Source organism: Corylus avellana, chromosome 6 (assembly GCF_965113065.1).
Source record: "Corylus avellana chromosome 6, dhCorAvel1.hap1.2, whole genome shotgun sequence".
In the NCBI taxonomy this organism is placed as follows: Eukaryota; Viridiplantae; Streptophyta; class Magnoliopsida; order Fagales; family Betulaceae; genus Corylus; species Corylus avellana.
The window spans coordinates 12,765,287-12,787,315 of record NC_142495.1 but is presented as its reverse complement, the minus strand read 5'-3'; the positions used below and the strand labels follow the sequence as shown (position 1 = coordinate 12,787,315).

The window sequence follows — 22,029 nt, the reverse complement described above, 5'->3', positions numbered from 1 at the left end:
TGGAAATGGCTAATAATTTTTCTTAGCATACACCTTCTTTTAACAATAGCCTTGCCTTTAGGATTGTCTGTTCCTCACGGGCACTTAAAGATACTGAGCCAGATATAGGTTTTATTGTAGAAGATAGTTACCATGATATATAAAGACTATTATTTTCAGAATTGTTTCCTTTTTGGGATCAATATTTTTAATTTCTGGATTGAACCCAGGTTTTGTGAAATTTTGATGGTTGGCATGGCTACTTAATTTGGCCCCGTTGACAGGGTTCCACTAATAGGTTGCACAGATACTTGTATTTTCATTCCTTATTGGATTTACTGTTATGAGGCCAATTTTAAGACTTCTTTGTCACAAAGAAAGGAGTAGCTGTTTAACTTTGTTTGTGAAGTGGAACAGAAGAAACGAGAATTATATTTCCTTTTTCTGGTGACAGTAATCCCTGAACAATGGTGGTAAGGCTATACTGAAAGAATTATTTATTATGGTTTACCAAGGTCCAGCCTCCTTCTATTCTGGGCTGGATTATTATGGCGGATTCTGTTGGCCTACTGGACTTTTGTTTTGTCAGAAAACTACATTACTGACGTCTAGAGATTCTGATTTTCTGAATCTTAATAGAGAAATGAGATATCAAGTAGTACTCCTTATGTTAACATGACATTTTCTAAGGGGAAAAACATAAGTACCAAGGTTATTGTCTACAAGGAGTGTTTGGTTCTGGCTTTCTTATAATTGATCTGTGGTAGTGAGCTGATATTTTGGTTGATACTGTTGATGGCATTGCTTAAGCCTGTCTGGAGAAAATGTTGTAACCACATCAACTCAATAGTAGTATGTGCCATAACCTTGTATATTACTTCGGCACTAGACCATGCCACTACTATCTGTTTCTTACTTTTCGAAGTGACAATTACCACTTAAGAATGTACAATATCTCATAGTAGATCATGATGTAGGACAAGCAGCGTTGAGAAGTAAGCTTGAAAAAGGAAAAAGAGAAACAGAGAGAAGAAGCAGAAAAGCTAGAGAAAATCAGAGAAAGAAGCTCGGGGAGAAAGAGGAACTTAGGGGGAAGAAGACGACAAGTCCATGTCAATAATATTATTTATCAAAAACTGTCTAGTACAATGGAAACTTAAGCTTAAATAGGGTAAAGGTTGAACCCTAACCCTAGTGATAATTGGGCTAATGGCCAGATAAAAATGACATAAAGCCCCAAATGAAAATAAATGAAATCTCAAATAAAATTAATACGTGTCTGAAAATAAATACTAAAATAATAAAAGCCCAATGAAGCCCAATAATTAGCATAATCATGTGATCTGTGGCTCGTATTTGGTGCTCTGCATCAGATCATCTACCTGAGGGAGAACCTACCCAATTTGTATCGGTAAAGCCTTTTACCCTAAGATGTCCGTTTGGTCTATACAATATCCTAAAACCACGAGCTATTTTCAAATACTGAATAATACGAGAAATTGCTTCCCAATGTAACAACACTAAATGCATATGAGATGGTCTAACCTACCAATCAATGCAACAACAACAACAACAAATGAGCCAAATTACCAACCACAATAATGCAGCCAACAATCACCCAGAATAAACCAATAATACCATAAACAGTGCTGCAATAGGCCCAAAAACAGCTCACACTGAAGCAAAACAACCAAAATGTGGTGGAAAGAGAGAGGAACTGGCTGAAATACTGATATACCTGCCGGAACGCACTGCAAACTGGCCTGAAACGGGCGAAAATAATGACAATTGAGATGAACTAGCAGAAAACACTGTAAACCAGACTGAACCGGCCGGAAAAGACTGAAAGTTGGCTTGAACCGACCAAAATGAATTGCCTATGCGGGTTGACCGGAATGGGTATTGGGTTGACCTGATAAACCTGGTTTGAGCCGGATAGGTGTTGAGTCGAACAAGATTTTGGGATCGAGTGAATGGGTTGACCCGATCTCTGTTTATGCTGGACTTGGCCCAAACCAATTTATTTATTTATTTATTTTTATTATTTTTCTTGGATCTGGGTTTGGCTTGGCCCAATAGAACTTGAGCTATCCTTGTACCGAAATTCAACTAGAACTACAGATAACGTTATCCCCAATGGGAATAGGGGTATTTCCATGAAAATTCTTTGGAGACAGTCAGACCTCGCCAGAGACAATCACAATAGAACCAATTGACGATCACAACACAACCTATTCAATGAAACCACAACCTGCCACCTTGACAATCAACCTTTGCAACAATCTCCGACCACCGTAGACGTTACCAGCCACCATTGAAACATAGATCAACACAACCACATACCCTGAGTGATTTTTCGATACAGGGTAGAACTCATAGCATAGTAGCCACAATACGAATTCTGTTGTTTACAGCAAAAGCATTGACGACAACAGAGCTTATGGTGGCGATGATGATGGCATCACACCATTGATGACGGTGATATCGGCGCCATCTACCCCTTGTCATGGGCAGGGATGGAACCAGAATTTTTTGCACGAGAGTCCGAACCTACGTAAATAAATTCATATATATAGTGCCGCTATGTGTGCGCTTGCACATTTATGTAATATAAAAATAGACAAATCTCTAGTCAGATGATGGCAATGACCTACTATGTCATGTTTATGATATAGAGATATACTAGTATGCATTTATGTTAATTATGGCATCTGAGGGGTGCTATGGCCATAAAGTTTTTTAATTTTTTTTAAAGTTGGGACACTACAGTTAGCTATGTGAATCTATGATTGATATTTTCTTTTTCTTTTAATACTTTTAGGGTGTTGCTTTATTCCCAAGTCTGCTGCATGCAATAGTTAAAAGAGTAATGCTACACAGACTCCCACTTTTTTATATCCATTTTCCTACTCCCCTAGGTGGTTTTTAAAACCATCATTCGATTAATCAAATTTAATGGTAGTTTTAAAAGTCACCTAGGGGAGTGTGAAAATGGGTATGGGAAAGTGGGTGTGTGTGTAGCATTACTCATAGTTAAAAGTATATCATTTGACATTCTGCTGTCATTAAGTTTGAGAAGTGTACTCTTCATAAAAATTATTGGGTCAAGTTGGTTGCTATGGAAACACTTCTCTCTCTTTACATTAGCTTCATTTATGTGCATAACCCTAAAAAGAAATGCAATTTAGTTGTGATTTGTTTGGGTATTTTCTAACTTTATTGGTTACTGTTTTAGACAGCTTTTGATTTTGATTTTCTTTTTGTTTTTCACTCCAACTTGAAAAGCTCATGGTTTGCTACAGTAAAGTTATTAGAACTTGTTTCTTCACTTGCCTATGTGCATTGTTGAGAATGCTTGAGTGGACTTGATGTCTCGTTATGCTAAGTTTAGAACTACTTGTGCATTTCTTCTGCAGTAATTTATTTTTTTTATAAGTTATAATGATATAAAAAGCGCAAAGGGGCGCGACCCACATACACGGGAAGTATAAACAGAGAGCGCCTAAGAGGGAGAGAAATGAAAAAGAAAATTAGAGAAACGAATCACTAAAGGAGCTAGCCAAGCGGCCGTCAAAGAGTAAAAAGTATTTAAGAAAAAATGAGTCAATTCCTCTATAGTCCTAGTGGAATTTTCAAAACATCTAGTATTTCTTTCATTCCAAATACACCACATAAGACACAGAGGGATCATCTTCCACACAACCGCGCTTCGAGATCGTCCTCCCGACCACCAGCTATTGAACAAGTCCCTCACCCTGCAAGGCATGACCCAAAGCAACCCAAACCGCTTAAAAATCTTCTGCAGTAATTTATTCTTCTAGTCAATTTAGTTTTTGGCTGGTCATTACATATTATAATCTCTGCTATGTATTTTGGTAGAATTTAAAAAATTCTTATATGTTTACTTCCTGATGTGTGGCAGACTAGGCTGAAAGATTACGAGGCGATGCTAATTAACTCCCCCAAAGATCCAATTGCTCTTGAAGTGAGTCATTGATTGTTATGCAGGATACCAGTTCTGTTTATTTGTTACTATATTTTCAAAATTTTCAAGATATGGTGGGGGGTCACATATGAAAATCGTTGGGTAGCTACCATTTGAAAGTGTTTTTTAGTATTTGAAAAGAGAAAAGAGTTGCGAGAAAGTTTACCAAACATTAGATTCTCGTTGTTTGGTATTATGTTGGCGATGTTTATGACTCAACTGAAATCAACTCATCCAAATACATCTTTAGATGGCACAAGTTATATAAGAAAAATGGAAGAGACGCAGATGACATGCAAGCACACAAGCTAAACTTTTATTTGATAGAGGAAATACATTGGTTAATTGATTAAGGCAGAGTCCAAAGGCTATACTTGATGGTGGTGTAGAACAAAGGGAGAACCTCTGTCACTGAAATCCTGAGTCCAACTAGTTGTGATCTAATAAACATAAATGAGAAATGACAGAAAAAGCCTGAATAAACAACTTCTTGAACATGTTCAAATGCTATGGAGCCCAAGCCAAAGGACTAGAATAAATATATTTTTTTCTTCACTCTCTGTTTATCTAATTACATTCCTGGTTTCACCAAAATAGGAATTTATTTCCTGTGCCAACTATTCTTCATATATTATTGATGGGATATGCAGGGAGCTGCAGTGACCTTGGCACAATTAGGAAAATATTCTCGGGCTTCCTCTTTGCTTGAGGACTTGACAAAGGTATGTTCATGTTTTCGTGTTGGATACTTCTATGAATTTTATGTGCCACAAACTGGACATGCTAATCCAGTCATGCTTCTAATATAATCTTCAACTGATCTTTTGTGCTCCATAGGAAAAACCAAGTGATCCTGATGTTTTCCGATTGCTTGGAGAAGTTAAATACGAACTCAAGGATTTTGAAGGGAGTGCTACTGCATATAAGTCTGCCCAGATGGTAAGTCTTCCTCAGATGTGCAGGATAATTTGCTGCTGCTGCTGTTTCAGATAACTATCCACCCTGACCATGTTTCACTTCGGTATACCGAAGAATGAGTCCTCATTTATTAGCATTGGGCACCTACTAATTAACATTCGTGTTTGTATGCACTTAGGGTGGTTGTCTTCATCTACAGGTATTAGTTCCACTCAAAACTGGTTAGGACAGCCTATCATCTAGAACTTGCCCTAATTTAAATATTGGGGTTTCCTACGATCAATCTAGAGGGGAAATAAGGATTTTGGTTTTAGGATTTGTTCATTAGAAGAGTAGTCTAGTGGTTGTGGAGGAATGGAATTGGAAAAAACGTAAGAAAATGCAGATCAGATGATGCAAGATCTTACTGGGTGCAGCTATTTGAAGGATATATTGCCGGCTAGGATTAGGGTTTAGTATAGGTTATTGTTTTTAATGGTGTCACAAAGTGGCTATGCTCCAGGGTTTGGAAAGAGTAAGAACATAGTGAATTTTGGGGGAACTATGTGTGTGGTGAGTAGCGAAGCTGCTTTACTGAGTTTACAAGGTGAAGGAGTGGTTACTTTCCCCATGGCTATATATATATATTGAGCATGTCTGGTCAAAGTTTATCTTGTCTTTATCACGAGTCGTTTTCCTTGGCTAATAATGAAATTTAGTTTTTCTCATATCTGTGGGTTCTTCAATTTGTTGGCTCGTGTAATAGATTAGTTAACATGTTGGTTATCCATATGAGATGAAAGACCATGAATAAAAACGAAATTACATCTGGACACCCAAATAAAACCAATGTGCCATTATTTTAGACCATCTATATCAAATTAAGAAATTAATAAAGTACCCCCAATTCGTAAATTAAGAGGTAACTAAAACAACACAAACCACCAACATCTTAACGCAAAGAAACAAAGAAATGAGACATGGTATTTCATGTCCCTCTTCACTCTCCCTGTGGGTGTTGCAACCCGTATAGAGAAGCTTTAGCGAGATTTCTTATGGGATAAGTTAGATGAAGAGTTCAAATTTTACCTGGTAAGCTAATCCAAGGTTTGTTCTCCAATCTCTGAGGAAGGATTGGGGGTTAGGAACTTGATGATTTTCAATCGGGCTTTCTTCGGGATTATTATTTCATTTTAGTTTATGAATGTTTACATTGATTATTATTAACCTTTTTCACTAGTTATTTTAATCAATATTTTCTTATTGCCTAACAGGTGTCTAAAGATATCAATTTTGAAGTTTTGCGTGGCCTTACAAACGCATTACTTGCGGCTAAGAAACCAGATGAGGTTTGTCATCATACTTGTGGATTGAAACTAGCACTGATTCAAAATTTAAAATCCTTTTCAATGGGCATATCTTTGTCATGGCATCATCACCTATTGTTGATGGGCCAATGTGGGGATGACCAAGGGTCTTTTGAACTGACAAATGCAATCATATCAAGAAGTTTTCTACACGGTTTGTTGTTTACATGTTTTGGGTGAGTTATATTCTTAGAAAATATAAACTAGCTTCGTCCCATGAAGAAAAACAAACAGAAACTAGCTTTCTTTAGTTAAAGTCAGTTGTTGTGGGGTACATTATCTCCTTTGTGAATCCCAAAAGCATTGTTGATGGTTGCAAGTGTTTGAATGCTCATCTGATAATTTTAGGATATTGAGTCTATATTATTGAGGTTTTTTTTTTGAAGGAAACTTTTGATATGTGTTTATTGCCTGATTTGATTACATATAATTTCATTCCTGTTATTGTGGGGATGACCAAGGGTCTTTTGAACTGACAAATGCAATCATATCAAGAAGTTTTCTACACGGTTTGTTGTTTACATGTTTTGGGTGAGTTATATTCTTAGAAAATATAAACTAGCTTCGTCCCATGAAGAAAAACAAACAGAAACTAGCTTTCTTTAGTTAAAGTCAGTTGTTGTGGGGTACATTATCTCCTTTGTGAATCCCAAAAGCATTGTTGATGGTTGCAAGTGTTTGAATGCTCATCTGATAATTTTAGGATATTGAGTCTATATTATTGAGGTTTTTTTTTTGAAGGAAACTTTTGATATGTGTTTATTGCCTGATTTGATTACATATAATTTCATTCCTGTTATTGTATATAATTTCATTCCTGTTATTGTAATAAGCAGCAAGTGTTTCTCCATAATAGGTAGGACTTTTCTATTTAATCTCGTGCAATACATTGGAATAAGACAGTATTCCTCTTCATCTTTCTCCAAATTCCTTGTCCTTCTCTGTGGACTATTTTTGGTCTTTCTCTTTAAACTTGGTATCAAAGCGGGTGTGGTTGGTTTTCAGTTCTTGGGGTTGTTTGTTGGTTTCCTTGCTGTGTCGGCAAACTCACGTTCATTCTGCACTGGTGGCCATAGAAGACCAAAGTTTGTGATTCTTCTAGAAGGCCTGAAGCATTTTGGGTGATTCTGTGTCACCAGAGTTACCGGTGAACTTGTGTCGATCGAAACTTCTCATTCTCAATCGGCGTAGGTTTCATGAAGGGCTGTGTGTGGGTGAAGAGGCTCGGGGGTTCAATCTGAGTTCATCTATGGCGAAATCATGGCGTTTTGATACGACATTGAGTTTTTTCGGGCTGCTCTATGCGATGGTGGTGGAAGAAATACAAAACGACAAGTCGTTTTATAAGAAGACTAATATGAGTCGTATAGGCATGGACAAAACGACATGTCGTTTAGTTCAAACACAAACGATAGGTTGTTTAGATGGAGGCATATGACATCAAAGACTTGGGAACATGGGATATTCATCAAAGATTTGTCGTTTAGTTTGAAATCAAAGACTTGGGAAATCTGAAATATTTTGTTGCCATCAAGGTAGCTAGATTGAAACATGGGATATTCATCTCTCATTGAATATATGTACTTGATCTACTTGCAAGGTAGTTGACAATCCAGTAGTTTCATGCTACTCAACACAAGAAGAAGGATTGACAATCTTAAGCTCAAGCGTCCTCCTAAACATAGAGCAAAACAAGAAGGTAGAGGGGAGTGATGAAAGTTTTTTTGGTGGATAAAGGCAAGTATCAACGATTAGTTGGCAGATCATATATTTGCCGAACGATCGTTTAGGTATTGCCTATGTGGTCAGTGTAGTGAACTAGTCTATGCACTCACCTCAAGGTTCTCATATGGAAGCGGTTTACCGAATCCTTTGGTATTTGAAATCTTCATCAGGTAAAGGGGGGTTTACCAAATATGATCACCTGAAAATAAAAGCTTATACAGATGCTGTTTGGGTAGGGTCAGTCACGGATTGAAGATCTACTTTGGGGTATTGAACTTTTGTGGGGGAAAATCTAGTTACTTGGCATTGTAAGAAACAATCAGTGGTGGCTAGATCTAGTGTAGAAGCTGAACTTCGAGCCATGGCTCACGAGATATGTGAATTATTATGGTTGAAGATTCTATTGAAAGAAATCTTATATGATTATAAGGCTTCAATGAGATTATATTGCGATGATAAGGCTGCCATTAATATTATTCATAATTCTATTCAACATGATCAAACTAAGCACATTGAAATTGCTACACTTTATCAAGGAAAAATTATGTGCAGGATTAATTTGTGCACCTTATTTGAAGATAGAGGAATGACTTGATGTATATTTTGACAAAGGGAGTGTCCAGTAGTGCTCTTCATTCAACATTATGCAAGATGGGCATTTGAGACACTTTTGCCTTAGTTTGAGAGGTAGTGTTGAATAAGGAAACTTTTCATATGCGTTTATTACGTGATTTGATTACATTTGATTTCATTCCTATTATTTGTAATAAGCAATAAGTGTTTTTCCATCATAGGAAGTAGGACCTTTTTATTTCAACTCGGTATAAGTGTACGAAGCGTTACATTGGAATAAGACTATATTCCTCTTCTTTTTCTTTCTCCAAATTCTGTCTTTCTCTGTTGACTATTTTTGTCTTTTTTGGGATAAGTGGTAATTAAACATTATATCAAAAGAAAGGTTCTGATTTCAAACATTGTTTTCGTGATTCATCTCATATTTGAATTAAATATTCCACGTATTGGGTCATATTAAAGATGTGTTTAAGCCCACACATGAGGAGTTGTAAAATATAAGGTCAATGATCAAATCCATCTTTTTTTATACGCCAATCTCTAAGGGAGGGTTAGGGATTAGAGACTTGTTGAGGTTCAATCATGTTCTCTTAGGTAAATGGCTTTGCCATTATGGGATTGAGAGGGAAGTTTCAAAGTCTTACTAGATTTGAGGTGGGAGATGGTTCTAATGTTAGGTTCTGGCATGATCTATGGCATGGGGATATGGTCCTTAAGGAAGCCTTTCCGAGTTTATTTGGTATTGCATGTGCAAATGATGCTTTTGTTGCAGATCACTTGGAAATTCCTGGGGGTTCCATTTAGTGGAACGCAAACTTTGCTAGAGCTGCTCATGATTGGGAGGTGGATGTCTTTGCCTTGTTTTTCCAGGTGTTGCATTTAGGGATAGAAATTGGAAGGCAAGGACAAGATGTAGTGGGACCCTTCCAAAAGAGGGTTGTTTTGTGTTAAATCATTTTATAGTGTCATGACTTTTAGTGACCATCTTCGCTTCCTTTGGAAGAGTGTTTGGTGGACTAAAGATTTGTCAAGGGTGGCTTTTTTTGTTTTTTCGGTGGCCCTAGGAAAGATCCTTACTATAGATAATCTTCGGAAGTGGCGCATCATTGTGGTGGATAGGTGTTATATCTATTAAGGAATGGGATGTTGTGGATCATCTTCGTCTTCATTGTGAGGTTGCTCGTGCTATGTGGAATGTTTTCTTCAATCGGTTTGGGCTACTTTGGATTATGCCTAGACGAGTACTTGACTTGTATGTTTGCTAGTGGACAGTTGACAACACTCGGAATGCTTCTATGTGGAAGATGGTACTTTCACACCTTTTGAGGTATTTTTGGAGGAAAGGAATAATAGAAGGTTTGAGAACCATGAGAGGATTTTGGAGAAGATTAAGTCTTTATTTTTTGACTCTCTGTATCTTTGGATAGCTGCTTTTGTTTATCCTTTGATGATTAATTTTCTTGAGTTTCTTGTTCTTTTTGCTTCTACTAGGCGACTTCTCTTATATATTCTTTGTGTATTTGGGATGCCTTACATTTTTAGTGATATCTTGATAACTTATCAAACTAAAAGCATTTGGGACAATAGGTGATTTAATAGTTTTAAAGTCAAAAATTGGCATCCAAGCATGTGATGGTCATTTATGAACGATGTCATGTAACAACCTGTTAGACAAGCAGATTTGTTATCAATTACAGCATTCTTTTTTCTTGTTTTTTTAATGCAGGCCGTTCAATTCCTCCTGGCCTCTCATGAACGTCTGAATTCACAAAATTCCAATGGTGAGGCTGAAGAAACAACATTGCAGCAGGTGGACCCTGTTCAAGTGAGTTGTTATCTCTCAATAACAGATTCATCATGTCTAAGCTCCCAAAATTGAAGTGAAAAAAATAAGAGGAAAAAAAGGGGGATTTTAAACATTGCTAAAAATGCAAACTCGAGAGCTATTTGCCTATAAAATGGGTTGAGGTTAGAATATATTGCATTATGGTTGATCTGCTAGTTTGGCAAATGGTTTTAGGGAACTTACAATACTTAAAGTTATTGATATTTAATTGAAACAAACCTTGTATTCATTCAACAAATGGAAATAACTTAACTTTGTTGTGGATAATCTCTTTAGTTAAGAAAAAAATTGATTATTGTGCCTTTATTTTCAAGAACTTGTAAAGAGTGAAATCAAATTCTCAACCATTTAGAGCTTCAACAGAAGTGAGATTCTTTGGGGGCTGCGAGAAGGGTTCCAAATCTAGTCTTTGATTTTAGTTAAAAAATTGCTAAGGTGCACCCTTAGGAAGTTGGTATAATTTTAAATGATAAATGTAACGATGTTAAAATTGTAAGAAGGAGAAGACTTATGGAAGCTCCCTCTCTTGTTCTCCCTATATAGAAAGCATTAATTGAAGAGAAAAAGTAAAGCTTCTTGATCCCTTTTTTTTTTTTTTTGATCGACAGTTTACACCATTGTGGCAGTCTTTATGAGCCACTTTTTAAATCTTTATGGTTCTCTTTTTGTCACTCAAACCAATCAAAAGCATGTGGTGCAATTTTAAAAATGTGACTGAAATCCACATTGTCAGAGATGTTTATCCGTATATTAGTACATGATTCCTAGTTGGCAGGGAAAGAAAGAGCAGGGAAGTGTATTTTTTGTATATTCTTTTTGAGCCTTAAAGGTACTCTTTAAACCCAATCTTGAAAATAAATAAAGAGAATACAAACATTAAAATTTTTTCTGTAAATGTTTTAAATTATTAGTTCTCCTTTATGCTGGATACATTCAAACATGTGCTTTCCTTTTTATGTTGTATTCTTAATGATAATTGCGGTTTTCACAAAATCTATACTTTTTGTTTCCTTTTTTATTTTATTTTTTTTTATATATATATTTTTAATATTTAATTGAACATGTCGAGAAATACACAAGGCCTTCCATCCCATTTTCTTTTAAAAGTTGAGAAAATAAGAAACAAAAAATAAAAAATAAAAATGGAGTAATGTAAATGCTGGAGAAAAGTATCTTCTTTTTGTGAGTTTATAAAATAAAGAAAAGATAATAGCCTAAAATTCATTAGTAGAAATGAAAGTTTGTTCTCAAAACATTTTGAATGAACATGATCTGCTACTATATTGGAAGTGTTAAGTCACATAATGCAGAATTACATATACCAGATTTAGATAAATAGTTTAGTTTGTGTACAGTTGAGATGAATTCTTCAGTTTACTTTTAGAATATTCCTTAAGATATATATATATATATATATATATATATTTTCCATCTTTTATTTCTCACTATCAGATGCCATTTTTGGGTTTAATTGTTTTTCTTCATTTTTCTTTTTCATTCCTTGTGATGAGATGCAATTTCAGGTTGAATTACTTCTTGGTAAAGCCTATTCAGATTGGGGCCGTATCAGTGATGCCGTATCTGTTTATGACCGCCTCATCTCAAGTCACCCTGATGACTTCCGCGGTTACCTAGCTAAGGTTCCTCTCTCTGGTTTTGTCATGAACATACTAGCCAAATAGTTTAGAATGTTTATTCTTCTTTTTAAACTAATTATGGAAATTATTTTTCTGATTAACCAGTATATTATATATACAAATGCCAGCTATGAATGCATATGGTAATGAACAAAGTTTTAGTTAAATTTTTAAAGGATGATCCAATCCATTTTATCCATACACTGCTTGAAATCCCACGGTTATCATGTCACTTTTTTGGGCTGTTTTGGTATGTGTCACGTCACCCAGCCATATAATAAATAAATGACCAGAATCATATTGATACAAGGAACTTTATAGTCTTACTCTTCTAAACAACAGCATACAATAATGTCACTTTTTTGTGCTACTTGTGTTCCTTCACTGTAACTTATTAAAAAATGTGTTGATTTTTCTTCACCATGCTTCCTTGTTCTGTGTTGGTTAGTGATTCTGTCTCAGTCTGCTGCTTGATACTTATCCTGATGCTCTTTAGATAATTTGAAATGAATAGAACTTGCGCCTAAATTTTATTTGTCTAACACTTCTGCAGGGAATCACTTTGAAGGAAAATGGTAAAGTTGGAGACGCAGAGAGAATGTTTATACAAGTGAGTACATCAATTTCTATTAGCAAAATGCATGAAGGCATACAAAATACACGTGCACACAAAAACCCATATATATATATATAGAGTAACACCACACACTCTCATTCTTTCACTCTCACTCTCAATCTCACTCTCATTCTCACACACCCTTAGGTGACTCCCACTCTCTTCAAAATCCAATAATATGGTATTCCAAATCCAATGGTGAGAGTGGGAGCCGCCTAAGGTGTATGAAAGTGAGAGAATGGGAGCATGTGTAACATGATATATATATTATTTGGTATATTTATGTATCGATATTGGTGCATGTGTATATATATGTATGTATTAAGCTCTTTTAATGCAAGAGAATTTCTATGGAGACAATTGGTATCTGCAAGTATCTAATAGTAAAAATGTTGAGGTAGTTTTATACAGCTTACACTGACAGGAAAGGAGTTCATCTACACTAACATTTGCTGCTCTAATTAATCATAGTTCAAAACTGACGGTGGTGGTGGGGTGTTGAAGGGTGACGTAATTGTTGCGTAGAATAACCGTACCCGGAATAAAAACGCCTCACACCTTTTGACTCTTCTTTGTTAATACTGAGAAGTTAATTGGATTGGAGTTGGATTTTGAAAATCCGAGTCTGCTCACTTTGTTTCCCGTACTTAAATGTGTAATTACAATTAGTACCGTGCTGGTGTAGAACCTTGGCACGTATGCACGCACGTGTACACGCACATAGGATATATAGACACGTATGCACGCACACAAGATATAAGATGGTATGTATCGAATGTTATGTGCAGGCACGATTCTTTGCACCAGAGAAAGCTAAGGCACTTGTAGATCGTTACTCGAGATAGTAACTGCTTTTGGTGTTGCCTGCATGCCTGGTTCAGTTATTGGGAAAAATGTTGTCTCAGGAGCATGAGCATGTTATTACATTTTGACCATTAGATTATAGATACATAGGCCTCCAGAATTCTTGGAAGTTAGTTTTGTTTAATTTCTAGATTATTTGGGCTTGTAAAAGAATTAGCTGATAACAAATAAGGTCGGATCCGATGTTGCCCATTACCCCGATTTTCTATGTTATATGGTGAACAAAATTCAATGCATCAGTAAAATTTAAATTCTTTACTAGTGAAAGTTGAATAGGATTGTAGGACCTTGTTTCTATTTTATACTTTTTCCTTGTACTTACCATTAAAGGGGTTCAAAGCTAGTCTTCCTACAATGATGTTTCTCTTGTACCACATGTTATGATTGCATAATGAGTAAACTTCACATCACAATTACACTCTGCTGGCATGGTATAATAATCCTTGGAATTTTCAGTTTTTTTTTTTTTTTTTTTTTTTTTTTTTTTTAACTAAGACTGATCAGAGGGATACTAACCCATGCCACATCAAAATTGTGTGATTGTGGTGTGAAGAGTAGCATTTCTATTACATAATGACCAAAGAATCAGTTCCAAAAACAGAGGTTGTGTTGAATTTATGTTTGGGAAAAATCATATTTAGTCCCTAGGTTTTCATTTGATTTGGATTTATTAATTGGGTTTCTAATTTGAAAAATAATGCCCATAGGTTTTGTACAGGTTTTAAATAGGTCATTTTGTTACTTTACCGTCAAAATTAACAGTTTGGAATTTGCCACCTGTCTTATTTGACATGCCAGTATCTATGTTAGAATGTCAATGCCATGACATTAAGTGCCAAGTCATCCATAGGAAAAAAGAAAAACAAAAGAGCCAACTCATAGAAACAAAAACCATCTTTGTCATCCTAATCTTTCAGCTTTGTAGCAATAAGATCATCATGAGTGAAAGGAATAGGATCCTTTCCAATCCATTTGGATTGGAAAATATTTAGTTAATGGTCAGGATCTCTCTAAAGAGATATTAAGGCCATAAATGAGACATCTGTCTTATTAATAAAAAAAATTATAAAATATTATATATATTTTAAAAATAATTAAAAAACATAAAAAAAAAATAAAAATAAAAATTAAGGAGTTGTTGGCAACCTCAGTTAGGGTTGGGGTGGCTTCGACGGTCTGAGGTGGCCGAGGCCACCCCATACCCTTTGGGGTATGAAAATCTTATTTTGACAATGAAATGGATCCCCATTATTCCATTTGAGAACCATCTCTTATCAACGACATGACTTGTATTTAGCAATAAACCAAAAGAAAGAAAAAGAAAAAAAAAAATGCAGGTTTAGAATATTTGTCCATATATGTTATATACAGCGTGTAACAGATCTTGCTAAAGTCGCCTGTAATTTTCAGGATTAGGTAAATTCATAGAAACATATTTTCTTACACAAATTTATGAGACAACAAAAAGAATTAAATAGACAAAAATGACAATCACAAACTTTACTTTACTTTTTTTTTTTCCTGTGTATATCCCTGAGGCCTTCGACCAAAAGAGACCCACAAAGGATAACATTTTTGATTCATATTCCAATTGAGTAATTGAGGTTACTCAATTTAGGGTATAAAAACAAAAGAGGGCTTCAAAAATTGCATGCCCAAATTATATTCCCAGGAAGAAGGTAAGTGCACCTCATTCGAAACCGGAAGTCTTTCTTCTCCAAGTATGTGTATTAACACTCCCTCTCGTTGTGGACTTTGAATTGTATCTGAAAATCATTTGAGTACCAAAAGCAATCATGCATTGTAATAAATTTTTGATTATGCAGAGTAAATTAGACAATCTATATATATAACTGAAGAAAAAGTGAAGTGTACTCTTGTCATTACTCACCCATAAGTTGTAGATGTTGTTTCTGACTCACCCCTCAGACTGAGTGAAGCTATCCCTTCTGACAATGACTGTACATTATCAACTCTACCTGAGTGGATTGGCCATCTCATTGGAACAACTAAACTCCTGTACCAAATAAAATCATTAATTAGCTATGCATTAAGAAAATCTTGGTAGTTGGCCTTTTCTTTTCTTTTCTTTTTTTCATCTTTATTTTTTATTTTTTATTTTTATTTTTAAAGAAATAAGTCTGCAAAAAATTTGACTTGAAGAAACTTTTTTTTCCAATCCCATCTATAAAACTAAGTGCATTAGCAACAACTTCCTGTAAATTTTCTTTAAATTTAGGGAACTAAACTATTTTTGCTTCCTATTCAAATAAACTTTAAAATAGCTTCTCTTATTCTCTAAATATTCTTTCAAATAAATGTTAGAGGAAAGAGAAATCATTTTTTATATTAAAATAATGTTAAATGAAGCAAAAGTGCTACCCTAGATTTAGGGTTTCACTTTTGGTTTCATTGGAAGTCTCTTGGAGGTAGTTTTTTAGGAGTTTTCCAAACATTTAGGGAACTTAATATGATTTAAGAAAAATGTTGCTAGTGCTCTAACATGCATATTTAGAACATGTAAATTTTCATATTAAATCATGCTGCCTCCAATTAGAAAATCTAACTAGTATTGCATATAATTGAAAAATTCCCCATTCTAGCTTCGAAAGGGAAAAATTCAAAATTAGTTATTGTGGTTTACCTGATTTACAATTAGCTCTCTATGTTATTAAAATGAACTCAAAGGTCTATGAGGTACCCCAAAAACAGTTTATTCCCTATAGTCAAATTCCGTCCACTAATTTAACAGATTATGTTAATGTAACACTGACGTAAATAGGACAATTGTCACAATTTTATTGTCTCAAATGTTTAGAATCTGTTAAGTTAGTGAACAGAGTTTGACTGTAGAGACTACATTGTTTTTTGGCATACCTCAGGGACCTCTAAGTTCATTTTGATACCACATGAAGTTAATTACAAATCAAGTAAATAACATGGCGGGACTGATTTTGCATTTTTCCTTTATAAAAATTTAATAGCAGGTAATTAATTTACATGAAGAATGAAAACAGCAAAATGCATACCCATCTGAACATTTGTATTTGCATTGATTCATCTTGGCCTCTGTATATCTCTCAAATATGATATCAAGAAGACTTGCTAATTTTGGAATTTGAGATAATGACACAATTCCCCAGATCTTCAAAATCTGAATATAGCAGGAATTTTGCTTGAGAATGTCTACGGTCCAAACAAGAATCTGGTTCCCATTCACCTTGTACTGCTCTAGTAATTGGGAAGAAGTTCCGCCATGTACAAACACATTTTTCTTCTTCTGTGCTCGACGGTTTCCATTTGCAAGGCTTGTCAACAAAGAAACTACTTCCTTGCAAATATAAGGGTTTTTAACTCTTGACATATATTCCAAAAAATCATCGCTGAAGAAAATCTACATTGAAAAACAACAGTAATCAATAATTTATAAGAATATTTTGTTAGAATAATGCTACGTACTACACTCTCATTCTGCTGGATTGATCTGATAGTGTCCATCAGCTCAATGAGATGAAGATAGGATGGTGGGTGTAGTATACTTCATCCAAGATTTGAAAGAGGCATAGAATAGTAAATACACTAGTTATGCGTTAAAAATGTTAGGGAGATCTCGAGTATTTTTTAGTGATAGAACGATATAGCATATTGGGACACCACTTAATTCAAAAGCTTTAATTTAAGAGTATTGGTTTGGGCCCATCAATGCTATATTAACCTCTCAATATCTTTCTATGGGAAGTGCTCTCTCTCTCTCTCTCTCTCTCTCTCTCTCTATATATATATATATATATATATATATATATATATATATATATTTCAAAGTGCTTACTCGATGTGATAGTGGAAATCACAATTGATATAAAATATACAGATCAATCTATCTGAAATCTAATGCCGATTCTCATAATCACATCAAAGAGTAAGCACTTGAAAGTGTACGAGGAAAAGAAAAATCAGCGTACCTTCCATCTTGCCTTTCTGAAAAGAAAAGAATCATTGCTGAGTAAAATGTGAATTTGGTCATGTTCAACCATGGCATCTGTCATAGCCTGAGCCAAGCTATCATCTTCATCGGCATCAAAGAAACAGCCCCTTGTCTTGGCATCAATGACTAGTTTCATCCAAATAGAGCAACTCTCATCAAGAGTTGGTCCATTTCCCACTATCCAAAGGCAATGTCTGCATGCAGCATGCATTGTGAAACTGAGCATTATTGATCGCCAAAACCACCAAATTCCCTCAAAAATATGTTGGATAATGTGTTACCTTGCGCGGGTTATTGCCACATTTGCCCTTTGACGGTTGGATAGAAAACCTACATCTCCGTTTCCATTACATCTGACAGTAGAGATGAGTATCACATCCTCCTCACCACCCTGGAACCCATCAACAGACCGAACAGTGACGGAGAAGTTGCCATTAGAATCTGTTTTGAAGTTTTTGAGCTTCTCACCAATTGCATTAACTTGAGCCTTGTATGGTGAGATGATTCCCACTCTAACCTTTGCATTTGTGCGAACCGATTCTTTAGCAACAAAAAGAGAAGAGAGTCACAGACCAACACACCCACCATAATTAACCGTGGTGACTTTGAGTATACTACTATACAAATGAGATGATGTGGCATTGAAAATCAACTCTTGATCTTATTTGTTTCTTTACAAGCAATGATCTAAAAGAGTGGATTTTAACTGCTACACCACCAAGTTGAATGACAGTCGTTTAGCAATCTACTAAATAGTATTACTGATATGTAAATTAGAGATACCTTTGAAGAGGCGTGCAACGATCTGAGTCACCACAGCAGCCTCAGCCATATTTTTTAGGCTGCGGCTGTCATCAAATTCCTCTTTTCCATGTGCTACATTTATGAAAGAGTAGGAGCCGTACATCTTACCCTGAATAAAACTCCTCTGGTACCTTCTTTCTTTAACATTGTGGCCATCCAAAATCTTATTCTCATAGAACTCCCTATTTGGAAATGAGCTTATGGATGAATGCATCCTATGCTGGACATTGAGAAGGTCTTTCCTGTGCCCTAGCAATGCCAACCTCTGGAACAAGCTTCTTCCAAATTCAGCTTCCTCACAAACCTAATAATAATATCAAATATTAAATGTTTTACCTGTGTAAAAGAAAATATTCAAAATGATAATGAATTGTTTTTTTTCTTAAAAAAAAAACTATGAACCTTGCTCTTAACCATAGCAGGGAGCTGCTGCTCATCCCCGATGAGAATAGCATGACGGAGACCGGGAAGTTGTAAGGGAATGTTTGATTCACATTCCTTAAGCTGAGCTGCTTCATCTATAACGAGTACCTCCAGAGGAGTCATTTTTTCTGTATACAATTTAGCAGAGCTTGATACAGTGCAGAAAATCAGACATGCTTTTGCTAGGCAGAATTTTTTTATGGCAAGCCTAGAGGTAAACTTTGGAAGAGGAGGGAATTTTTTAGAAAGTGATTTAAGTATGCAAAGACACTCGTCTCTCACCATCCTCAGTTTCTTCTCTAAGTTTCCGAGTTTGCTTCCCAAATTTTTACTCAAGACTTTCTCCAGTCCTTTCTCAACAGCACTAACAGTAGGCAACAAAGTTTCAAAAGATTTGAGCAAGTCAAGAGCTTTTTTCATCTTCTTCACCACTTCTAATGAAATAAAAGAAGTAGGTAAATGGGTGCTCAAATCTACAAGATAATCCTTCAGACTCACTACAATGCAATTGAATTGCCACTGCACAAACTCCTCAAGTGTCAGAGGATTATCACATTTTTTTTCCTCTTCCTGGGAAGAACCATCCCCACTTTCTTCCTTTTCCTCATGCTTTGGTGTCTTTTCCTTCCTTGTTTTCTTGTTTTTGTTTTCATTCAAGGCTTTAACAACAACTTTCTTCAAGATTTTCTTGCTCTTCTTGTCTTTAGAGGATTGACCATCAATCTCCTTCCCTTGATTCCTATTTATCACATCATCGTGTCTCCTTTTCAAGTATGAACTGTACTGCCCTTGAGGGTCCTTGAGAAAAGAAATCATTGATTGTAAAGTACTAACCCAACCAGATGGTGAGGCAAGGAATTTTTTTAGGGCATCAACTCGGCTTTCAAGGAACACGTCGAGAAGGCCATGATGATTACTAATATTCATTCTCTCCCAATTTCCAAGCAAAACAATGTCTCCAAGCCCATAACTATCATATTCAGCTGATTCTGCAACATTCTTTAGAAGCCGCTGTGTCACTTCCAAAACTGCAGTATTCGTCGGAGCACATGTAAGCGTTCTGCAATTCATTTTAAGAAGAGAAAATAACAAGAAGCCGACCGTCTTGGTTTTCCCTGTCCCTGGAGGACCCCATATCAGTTTCACAGTACTCTGATTATTGTTCTCCCTTGCAACCAAACAGCTAACAACTGCAGCCTTTTGGGAGTCATTTAATTCAGAAGAGAGGATCCTAGCCCTCGCATCCGCAAAGGCAGGGCTGCAATTTTCTTTAGAAAGGCAGATAGTGCGATTTTCAGCATCCTGCAAAAGGTAAACCAAAAGGAACTTAGCTCCGAATTATTGCCAAATGTATCAAAATGCAACACTCACTACAAGAAATTTGGTCACTAGTTAGCAGCCAAACTTTTAGCGACGACTCAAAAGTTGTTGCTAATAGCTTCCCGCTATAGCCTGCGTGTGAAAACAAATTTCTGCCAAGTTATGAGCGAAGACAGCTTATCATCACTGATACAATTTTTTTTTTTCTCGAAATGAGTGACTACTTTTGAGTTGTTGCTAAAAGTTTGGTCGCAACCAATTTCTTGTAATGACTAAAGTAAGCAATAATGATCAAAACTCTTACATCAGATTTAGGTTGCAGCACTTGTTGAATGATGTTCAAGTTGGCGCCTTTGAGCTCAGAGTTCTTCAGTGCTGTCCATATACGGATATTGGTGGTCATGTTTATCAAAAAAACGGCATAAAGAGTTTCTCTGCCCTTGTTCTTTTGTTCTTCAACAGAGATGTGCCTTGAGGACAAGATTGTGAGTGTAACAGAACCCATATGTTCTCCCACGCGTTCGACATAAGCAACAACATAGGATCTATCTAAATCGTTACTGCATTGTGGTCGTCTTACATCTGTTAACGCAATGAGGTCTCCAGCCATAGGCTGATATGACCCAATTTTAGGCATAAATTCTCTCTCCAGTGTAACAAAGTAAAAAGTGTTTTCAGACGCCTTAGGTTTTAATTTTCGAAGAGAAAATATTCTACGAGTTGGCGCTCGAGACAGCATTGACATGCTTGACAACAAGTCAGCATGTGTTTCCTCAATGAGTGGAATGTAGAATGAATTAATGTATTCTGTCGTGGACGAGAAGTTTAGTGGGATCTTTCTCACCTGTTAGAGAATGATCTCAGGGTTAAGACTTCAATTTTCAAGGGGAGAAAGATAAGTTTCACATGATCTGCATGTAATTGCTAGGATATATCTCTATCTGGAAATGGGAACATAAAGAAAATAAGGAAACGTAAAATATGGTCATTCAATGTACTTGAATTTCACTAAAACTTTGGAAAACATTGGCTTCTTCAGCTCAAAAAGCACTGGACGGTAGGAAACATAGATGTTTCTTTAAGCTGGGTTGAAAGCCTGACCCTGTCCCAACAAGACATTAGTAAAATCCGAGGTGGTTTACATTGTTAACACTTATAAAACATTGTTGGATAAGTGTTCCCAATTCTCCTAATTAGCATGCAAGTAATAACCATCAGATGGAGTCTGACAGGCTTCCCACCACAAACTTGCATATTGTAGTAAATATTTGGAAACACCTCCTCACTTGAATCCTAAACAACAATCCAAGTCCTTAATTACAAGAATCCTCCAAACTAGACAATATTTATGAATGAGGCAGACCAATAATATTGCTAAATCAATTTCATAATCTTCCCCATAAATTTAGGTTGCCAAAATCACTACTTCTGTACAACTTTCAGTCCTAGCATGTCTAACTCAACTTTCTATTGGTAAATAAAACGAAAAAAAATTCAAAGAAATTAATTAAAAACAACCCATTGTCCTGCATTTATTACACGTCCTGAGATAATTGGCTAAAAAACAAATATTCATGAATTAGTATCACCCCAGTTGTCAAAAAGTACACATATGATTCATATCATAATCTCCACGTGTGTTGCAATAAGATGAGAGTTTAATGGTTGACAAACCTGGTATTTTAGATGATTTTCATTGAGAACATCCTTGAGAGACCAAGAGAACACCAAGTCTATGAAGCTTCTTCCAGGAATTTCTTTCTTCTTCACCTTACTCTTCTCCATCATTTCTCAGCTCCCTGCTCTCTTTTTCTTCTTTATTTTCAGTCAATTCCCCAAATCCCAAACGATCTCTAATATAGAGAAAGAAGTTGGCTTAGTAACAAAGGAACCTGCAGTTTGAAAGATGCTATTAAATAGTACATGCCTGCGATGAAGGAAAGAAAAAGTGCTATTATTCCCATTATGCTTTTTGCTTTGCTTCCTCAACCGACGCTATCAAAAGCAA

The 22,029-nt window shown here is 35.8% G+C and overlaps 2 protein-coding genes across 4 annotated transcripts in view; one reads left to right on the top strand and one right to left on the bottom strand.

Moving 5' to 3' along the window:
- Positions 1-13,743, top strand: part of LOC132186212 (Tetratricopeptide repeat (TPR)-like superfamily protein) — a 22,566-nt gene extending 8,823 nt beyond the window's left edge. For all 3 annotated transcript variants that reach the window (XM_088517126.1, XM_059600070.2, XM_088517127.1), the window contains exons 7-14: positions 3,902-3,964; positions 4,615-4,686; positions 4,802-4,903; positions 6,136-6,210; positions 10,253-10,351; positions 11,896-12,012; positions 12,563-12,619; positions 13,414-13,743. In XM_088517126.1, the coding sequence (XP_088373252.1) occupies positions 3,902-3,964; positions 4,615-4,686; positions 4,802-4,903; positions 6,136-6,210; positions 10,253-10,351; positions 11,896-12,012; positions 12,563-12,619; positions 13,414-13,470 (642 nt within the window). In that variant the 3' untranslated portion in view covers positions 13,471-13,743. The remainder of the gene's footprint in view (positions 1-3,901; positions 3,965-4,614; positions 4,687-4,801; positions 4,904-6,135; positions 6,211-10,252; positions 10,352-11,895; positions 12,013-12,562; positions 12,620-13,413) is intronic.
- LOC132186211 (uncharacterized) lies at positions 12,019-22,029 on the bottom strand. The gene is made up of 10 exons (XM_059600067.2): positions 21,696-22,029; positions 20,326-20,865; positions 18,681-20,003; positions 18,258-18,582; positions 17,756-18,014; positions 17,452-17,668; positions 16,519-16,883; positions 15,381-15,506; positions 15,179-15,255; positions 12,019-12,556 (listed from the first exon to the last, which is right to left on the bottom strand). Exons 1-9 carry the CDS (start codon positions 21,807-21,809, stop codon positions 15,180-15,182), a joined length of 3,345 nt encoding a protein of 1,114 aa, XP_059456050.2. The 5' UTR covers positions 21,810-22,029; the 3' UTR covers positions 12,019-12,556; position 15,179.